An 8,987-nucleotide genomic window follows, 5' to 3' on the forward strand; every position below is an offset into this window, starting at 1 on the left:
CGGTTTTTAGTACTTTTCTTTGTTTCTTTTTTAACAATCCTATGTGGCTACACTCTCTCTCTCTCTCTCTCTCTCTCTCTGTCTCTCTCTCTCTCTCGGTTTTCCATTATGAGAAAAGGTTAGGCAAAAAAACAATGTTTCGCCGACCCTAGGAATATCACGCCCCGCCATACGAAACTCCATATAACCAAAGATGGCACCTCTGGCAACGAGATTCGTATCAGGACCAAATGTTTTTTCCAAACGACATTGCAATTTCCTACGATGGTCCAAAGGATCAATTCCCTTCTATTTACTGGCCAAAATATACGAGACGAGAATTCGAGGAATCTGGTTTTTTGATAATATCGTTATGATTGCTCCGTTCGTATTGTACATTTAGAAAGCTTTGTTGCTGCGCCATTTTATTTATAAAAGCAACGAACAAATATTAATATACTTTCATCAATTCTGTAAATCAACAGTACATTCCGGATAAGCTAACATTTTATGTTTTGCAAAATATAAATATTTTTTTTACGTCAAAACAATGTATCCCCAACCACTGCACTTGTTATGCGATAAACAATTTCGAATTTTAATCGTTTTATTAAATCACTAGAAAATCCATAACGTTATACGTATCTGTACCATTTGCGCAGTATTCATGAATGCATTGCTTGTTACGTACTGAATAATTCCGTCAGCTAACGTAACAAGAGTCCAATGAAACTACAAGAGAAAGATCATGGCACACGGACGTTTTCCTTTACTATCAGATTGACATTTACGAACTTATAAATCCAATCCTCCATAAAAAAATCCAACGCCAAGATGTTTCAATGGACGAATAAAAAGTACGTGGGATTCGAATTGCCCGCCTAAAAGTTTTTAAACACGCAGAAGACTCGTAAGAAACGAATATCTGTCGATATGAGTAAAACAGTAAAGAAAAATCAATCGTATTTCTCAGAGGAAAGAAAGCAGAAGAGAGACAACGAGAAAGCAGCAAGAACGACCAAAAAAACCCCTCAAATTTATCGACGCCTGTATTTTATATGGATAATAAATTCGAGAGGAAAACGAATGAATCCCCACAGCATTTCAGCACGTTAGGTTAAATAATACAGTGTAAACGTAAAGATCAATATGGGTCGTTCTGAATAACGTAATTTCCTCCATTCCCTCTTCGTCTATATTTCCTTTTACTGCTAGAGAATGCCAACTGCCAATTCCAACTGCACAAAGAAAAGATAATAATTACTTCGACTTTACAACCTAACCTAAAATCGTGATTCGCAAAATGATTGTTTTTACGACGCGCTAACGAGATCGTGGAACCAATTCGTCCCTGTCGTGTCGTGTTTACGTTTTCATTCGATTCAGTCGGACAGTTCGACGTGTCTGATTGCGAGACACTCGAGAGTCTTTGGGCGACTTGAGTCACCAAAATAAAAAGGAGCTCACCGCATTGGCAGGTTATTAACGTTGACACGCGCGAAATCGCACTGTGGCTTGATAAAGGAATCTGAAGGAATTGAGAAATCAGTATTCGTTAGATACAGTCATGTTTTTTATTATACAGAACAAACATGGTAGACACTTTCGTCAGCTCAGAATCCTTTCACTCTAGTTTGTACATCAATGAATAATTCAAATATATATTAGAATAAATAACGCCGAACCGACAATTTTCACGAAAGATTCAAATACGCTTTTACCTTTTATTGTACCTGTCGTCAATATGTTTGTCCTTCGTTTGTCAAATAATTTTTTTTGATTATCCGTTAACACATTCGCCTAACCCACACGGCAGAGACATTCTAAGGATATTTGGCATTGTGCCAAGTGGATAAGATCCTTATAGGAATCGTAACGGCGAATGCTCATTGTAACTACATTAAACATCTTCCTCGGAGTAGCGTCGTACCAATGCGAGACATTAGGATTAGGAAAAGTCGTTGCGAAGATCCGTAACGAGTGTACGATAAACGTCAGATTGAATGAGAGAGAAAAGAGAAAGAAATATGAAGAAAAACAGTCCAAGGTACAAGATACCATTTAAATAATGAAATTATCCATCAATTGGATATGTACAAGATTAACGTTAACATTAAAAAAAAAAAAGAAACATTTCCTGACGAATATTATTTTAATACATTTTGAAAATAAAAATTCGCCAATAACACGATTCCCGCGAGTACGCGTTATCAACAGTCTAGATGTATATGTAAATATATATTTATATATATACTACCTTAAATTGTATATATCTCGTATATTGGTCTGAAGTAAATGGTATAGTAAGTATATAGTACCGTTTCGTGTCTCTACATTGTCATATGTATGTATATATATATATATATGTATATATAATATAGATTAAATAATAGGAGGTCCCCTTCGTTAACATTAACAGATCTAAATTCACTGTATTCTATAGCACGAGCATATTAGATAATATGATAAACTCTATATTTAGACAGTCTAATACTTGGTCTCGAGGTATTGACTTACATGGTTTATGATGAAGTCATAGAATGTTTGAGTGGAGCGTCGCGACGCTACGACTCGATAATGGAATAGCCAAGAAAAGTTGATGGTTATTCGACGCTCGCTATATATCCGCCTCAAGACTTTTCGCCAAGGTCTATATACTTTAAGGTAAATATCTAGGCTCCGCTGGTGTATTTATCTACGTATTTATATAGAACCGAGACGCAAGGTCGATAATCTAATCGTAGAACCGGTCGGTGAGCGTCGAGTTACATAATCGAATAATGATCAATTAATTGGGAAACATTACGTAATAAGCGTAATCCACGCGAGTCACGTCATTTACATCGGACGACAATCGATCCATTTGGTGGTTAGACGTAACGTTCGATTCTCGTTGTTCGTACGTGCGTCCTTCTCGCTCGAAGCTTCAATTTTTCATTTCGATCGACTCTGTTACTTTCTCTTGGCAAATTTCTTTAAAAATTATTTTACGTCTTTTCGCAGTCTTACGTGATTCCTCGTTTCTTTTCTTCCTTCGTAGGCCTGTGGCACGTAAGTAAACTCTAGACGGAAGCATGTGACTGTACCGGAGAGAGAATCGTAGAGGTTTTCAATGCTGGCGTCAATGACAACACTAATGACAATCTGTTGTCCCTTGTGCCGAGTGGCTGATAGGTTGATCTTTGCAATATTTATCAATCTATTAGGCGAGTCGATGCGCCAGAGAGCATAGTCAAGAGATTATACAAGAGTAAGTGCAAGAGTGAGGATAAAAGAAGAGACAACGATATATAGTAACATTATATAGTTAAAACCAGAGTAATTGTTGGTCAGTTACCTTAAAGCTTTCGTTTTGATCATAAAAATAATTTAAGTATATTTCAGCCAGTCTACAAGGCTGGATGGAGCTTTGTCAATGTGTCAAAATTTCGAAATTCCTCTGCCCACTGAAGCAGATACCTGGAACACTTGTATAAAAAAAAAAGGGCAATAAAAGCGACATTCACGCTCTTTCCCGATACCCGACAGTAAAAATGTATATCAGATCGCAATATAAAAATTGACTCTGCAATCCAATACTGATACCAAAAGAAATAAAAGCAAAGACTACACACTCTCCTCCATTAGAGGAGCGTCTACAGTTTCCCAGATATACATTGCACAAAGAGTACCTTAAGTTCGTGAACTATTACAAGTGAATTTCGAAAAGTCGTCACGAGCGAAAGGCATTTTTCAAAAATTTCTTTTTCAGTGTATCCACGATTGTTCCAATCTGCTGGATCCACGGTATACGATGTTACATAGGAAAAATCACGTAGATCCTGATCTACGTCGATCAGATCTTAAACGCACGTGGCTTTATAATTGTGACTAACTTCCGGCGACTTGCTCGACGTGGTCGCCCTGTCAAAGTGACAGATACCGATGCCCCGTTCGTTCCTCTGCAAGCTCCTGAACTGAGCTTCGGCTTTCTCAAAGCTGCTGACATTGAGTCTGCTCTCCTTCTGAAAGGATTTCTCAAAGTTCGCCGCTACCCCGGGTCTGGCGCTACTCTCGCGCTGCGTCCTAGACCTATCGAAGTTGCAGATGCTCATGCCCCGTTCACGTTGCACAGGTCGGGCCAGGACGTCGGTCCTGTCGAAGTGGCAGATGCTCATGCCCCGTTCCCGTTGCAAGGGCCTGGCCAGGACGTCCATGCGATCGAAATGGCAGATGCTCATGCCACGCTGCCGTTGAAAACTCGGCTTTGGAATCTCCAGAGACTTCAAAGGCTTCGGAGGCTCCTCCTCGACAGGAACTTGTACAGCGTATTCAGCCATCACCAGAGACTGAAGGTCGAACGCACTTTTGGCGCGTCGCGGCGCATTCTCACACGGCAGCAGGGACACGCTGGACCCCACGAAGACGCTGTTCTGCCGTGGACGGGACAAGGCCGACGTTAGACTATTCTGGTGCACAGGATGATCCAGACAGTGGATGTTGAATTTAGAGCAGGTTCGATGCTGCAACAGTAAACCAACTTCGTATTGTCTCTATCCACTCCATACTTGTGTGGTTCTATATAAGTGTAGTAATTTAACAAAAAGTCATCCACGAAATTTCTTAAATTTTATCAGACAACGAACGACGACCGATCGCTTTCATTACTTATTGTCAGAAATGATGGAAGGGAGACCTCGATGGATTTTCATTGTCTTGAACGGCCGCTTTGTGTCAGTTCACAAAGCCCCTCTCTGTGTTATCGGGGACATTGACGATATCCCTTAAGATTCTTTCCACAAAAAACTTGAGCAATTTTCATCCCACGCCATTTCCCATTAGGCCAACCAGAAACCGCAGGAAAATGTCTTTGTATTCATTATGCATATAAGTTATCCTCTTACGTTGGTATGGCAAGAAAGAAAAAAAAAAAGGAGAGAATGATAATGCAAAGTAATTTGCCAAACCACGATATAGACGGTACCTGATACATCAGATGGGAAATATGTTCAAGTAGACATTGAGACGTGACTGACCAAAGTTATAGGGGCTTAAAGGTTATGAGGGCGAATTCACATGCAAACGATGAAAGAGGACGGAATCATTGCTATGGGAGAGATCGATGTACACGCACAGAGGCGTAGATAGTTCAGCCTCGAGGGTACTTCTATACAGATGGCTTCTCGGTGAGTAGATATAAGCCTGGTATATACAGTATATGGATACACGACTAGACAGTCAAAAGTAACTGGTATACAGGGTGAACGAATTAAAGCACAGCAACACCCGAAGCACACCCCCAGAGAGCACTTTGACGTCGTGACCGAAGACGCCTCCGGGCTACGGTACAGACAAGAATCTTGTTATCTATAGACGACATCATTGCTTCCAATCCATTTCAGTAAAATGATAAAGCTTTATTTATTTTCCAGCTTCTTCACTATTCGGAAAGACGCAGAATAAAGTTCTTCAGTCCTGAGCGACATTGGGGTATAGAGAGTCCAGGTTTATTGCCTGGAATTATTAAAAATCATTAGGAATTAATTTGAGCAATTTTTCAGCTAATATTTCAATTAATCGAGTGGAAAGATACCTTACGTGGTCAGCCTTGATGAGAATTTCGAGCTGGACCAAAATACGCAAACACTGCAGTAATTACAGTGGGTAGTGTTAACCTCTGCCGCCTTCGACCTATAAACTCCTACAGTGCTGCACGTGACACGCAAAGCGTGTGGTTTTGTATGTACAGAGGGAAAATCAAGGGCTTTGCCAGAACGTAACTCGCCGCTGTGTACTAATCCGGACGTTATTGGAAATCCCTTGTAAAACTAAACAAGCATTGATATGGAGAATTATGTATGATACTCGTGGGTGGTTCAAAGTGTAGCCAACTGCGCAACACCAAATTCTGCGGATTTCAAGAGAACCTGTAGTAAGCTGAGTATAAGATCCTTCCCGTCAGGAAATACGGGGCTACCGTATACAGATGCAGCAACGTTAAAAGAAAATCGCGATGGAGCGAAGAGAAAGACGCATTGCGATGATTGCTTGATAAATATTTATAAGTTTTGAAAATTCCGAAAAAACTATATATACTATTTATCAGGCACTTGCGACTCACGGTAGGCAATGTTAATGAATAAAGTTACGATATAAATAAAAGGTTGAACGTTATTTGCTCTGACAATTGACTTTTTTTTATACAGGCAGATTCATTTCAAAGCGTCGAAACTTTCTGGATAGTCGTTGAGAAGCGAAACGATGGAACGAATGGGAAAATTGTGTCGAGCGAAAATTTCATCTGTAAATCAACTTCGTCGACCAGCATCCGACGCATCCGGGTACGATTTAGTATTTACCATGTATATGTACCATTGTACCTATCATACAAAAATTCGTGGAAGCAGCAAATCAGAGAGAACCGCAGGGTGTATGGTAATGAGTGCGCTGAAACTCACTGGCAGTTGACTTGGATCAGAAATTGCGCAACTCGGTCTGTGCTGTTGTTGGAATTTTGGCTGATACGGTTCCAGCATGCGAATTTTACCCCATCGATTGAAAAACAAGGCAATTGCTGCTACCCAGAGGACCAGCACCAGGACGACTATAAGAGCTTCTTCGGCACGCACGACAACACCTCCAGAACCTAAAATCGTACGATCAGACGTTAAAGTAATTATCGAAGGAAAGAATAGAAGTATAGTATCGAATAAAAATAAAAATTACTACTAAAAACATATCAATTTTCTTTATTTTCTCCTTTTTATTCAACACTCGTCCATAGCTGTTGTATCGTAGTAATTTTACATTGGAGACCATATACGCTCTTAATGGCAATGTAAATATTTGTCCATCTTCTTTTATGGAACGCGGGGACGTATTTTATGTCACGACAGACACACCCAATTTTGAGGTTAGGTACTCGGTACAATTTTCAGACATTTTTAAAGAAGGAAGAGAAACATAGCAAAAAGTCGAGGATTTTACTCTAGATTTTTACGGCGATAAATCCTCAACGTGCGCGGTATTGGCTAGTGTGTGATTGGCGATAGGAAAAAAAAAGGAGAAAATAAATTCGAAAGAAAACCGACCATCGGAATTGGTGGAATTTATTTCCGGCGTTGGATCCAATTTGGTGGGCACTGATCCTGTGAGAACGTCCGGAAGTTGATCCTCCATATTGTCTGGTGCTTCCTTTAATTCCAGTTCAATCTTGGTCACTTCGGCTAAACGATACAAAATTTACATAATTATTTATAAATTTCACTAAGGAATACTTTGATACAAACTATACAGTTTACAAGATTACATATACATTTTTTACATATATTTCAATAAAATCTTATTAACTGACCGTTTGTCACCTGACGCTTGATCGGTGAAACTGTGGCATGCTGGCATCCCTTGTGCCCCCTCCCGTTCTCCAGAATGAGAAATTTTCGTTTGCCTTTACCTAAAAACACACAAAAATAATCCGGATTAAGGCTTGTACACACGTACTGGTATCAAAACTCGTTAGTCAAGTTGTAAGTGCTCGGCTGTTTGCGTTAACAACGCGATACGGAGGAGCTACAGGGCGAGTTTGAGAAAATCAATATCAACGTTACAACTTATCTGTGAACATAATCTTATGAAATTTTCAAATCGGATTATCACGACAATCGTCCAGAGAAGTTGTAGTAGCAGAACTTTGCTCAAATAAATCACTTCTTCGTATAGACTTTTATAGACGTTCGATTCACCCAGACAATCCTTGAGACCAAATTTGACATATTAAAATCCAAACCAGCGAATTAATCGTCCCGCGATAAATACCAAAAGTCAACTTTTTTTTTTTCAAGTAAAAAAAAGTTATTTTAACATACAAAAAAATCCAGCAAAGCCATCGTCCAGTAACCTAAAAACTTTCGCCTCGGGCGGTACATACATAATGTAAAGCAGAAAATTAGAATTACGACTCTCGAAGTGGCTATTACATATAACACAAGGTACAGTCCGGCAAGAGTATTAAAAAAAAGGTATTAAAACCTAACGAAAAGTTACGAGCTTATACGCAATTATTGATTTCTAATCGTCTCAATTGCAAGTCAAACGAATCCCGTAAGCATTACATTTTCCTCGTACATTGAACATTAAGATAAATTTCACCCTGTTATATAAGAAATAAAAATATCCGTGTAAAACACACAGTTATATCATATCGATACGTACACACTCGCAGCATGTATTCGCACAGTCAATAATTTCGCGAAAATATAATTTTACATATCACCAATGATTTCCAGTAAAGCTACGTCTGTCCTTTTCGCGCGGACGTAAACGCCCATAAGTCTGTCTCGCTCGCACTCGCGTCAGGTATAGGAATTTGATAAAATTCAAAGCCCCTCTCTCCTCTATTATATCCAAAGCCTTCTTTCTCCCCTTCGTACTTATCAAATATTTTCTAAAGGCAAAGCATGGGGTGAAGGCTTTTATTGAAAAATAAATTGACAACGTCAAGTTTCATGAAGTAAGAACGAAATATCAATTCTCATTACCTATATGGTATAGCATATACTACATGTTTGTCGTACGTATAGCGAACTCTGCAATTTACCCAAATGAAGGTTAAACTTCATCGAGCTAATTTCAAGCCATTAAAACGTCACGGAATACTTGTCGATGAAAGTATGAAGGGGTAACAAAGGGATGGTCACAATTACCGAAGAGCTCCCCATGGGGATGAATTTATGTTACTTTGTATGTACAGTAGTACCAAGTGAGACACGTGTATATATATATATATATATCTACTTGGCAACCCCCCTTTCGACGTAGAATACATCAATAAATTATTACGACTTATCAATGGATAAGAAATATTCACCACCTGGTGGCGTTATCATTTTTTCCCAACCATACTTCCAACCCCTCTCCTCTCTCTTCTTAAGGGATATCATGCATAGCGCAATATAATACCCGACCCAGGACCTAGAGTGTATTTTATATTATCTGGTCCAACCCCCACGGAGTCTTTCTGGAGCAGGGGA

At 39.3% G+C, this 8,987-nt stretch overlaps 1 protein-coding gene and 1 long non-coding RNA gene across 6 annotated transcripts in view; one reads left to right on the plus strand and one right to left on the minus strand.

The window, feature by feature from the left end:
• Positions 1-1,530: 1,530 nt before the first annotated feature.
• The window catches only part of LOC107272659, a 17,987-nt gene continuing 10,530 nt past the window's right edge, over positions 1,531-8,987 (minus strand). For all 5 annotated transcript variants that reach the window (XM_015750032.2, XM_025089911.1, XM_025089910.1 and 2 more), the window contains 4 exons: positions 7,313-7,411; positions 7,050-7,184; positions 6,417-6,604; positions 1,531-4,481 (listed from right to left, as the gene is read on the minus strand). In XM_015750032.2, coding sequence (XP_015605518.1) covers positions 3,822-4,481; positions 6,417-6,604; positions 7,050-7,137 — 936 coding nt within the window. In that variant the 5' untranslated portion in view covers positions 7,138-7,184; positions 7,313-7,411 and the 3' untranslated portion in view covers positions 1,531-3,821. The remainder of the gene's footprint in view (positions 4,482-6,416; positions 6,605-7,049; positions 7,185-7,312; positions 7,412-8,987) is intronic.
• LOC112495090 lies at positions 4,488-6,506 on the plus strand. The gene is made up of 3 exons (XR_003061293.1): positions 4,488-6,080; positions 6,165-6,299; positions 6,366-6,506. It is a non-coding gene; the product is annotated as an uncharacterized LOC112495090 (long non-coding RNA).

The sequence above is a fragment of the Cephus cinctus genome, unplaced genomic scaffold (genome assembly GCF_000341935.2).
Source record: "Cephus cinctus unplaced genomic scaffold, Ccin1 Ccin1_scaffold1205, whole genome shotgun sequence".
Classification (NCBI taxonomy): domain Eukaryota; kingdom Metazoa; phylum Arthropoda; class Insecta; order Hymenoptera; family Cephidae; genus Cephus; species Cephus cinctus.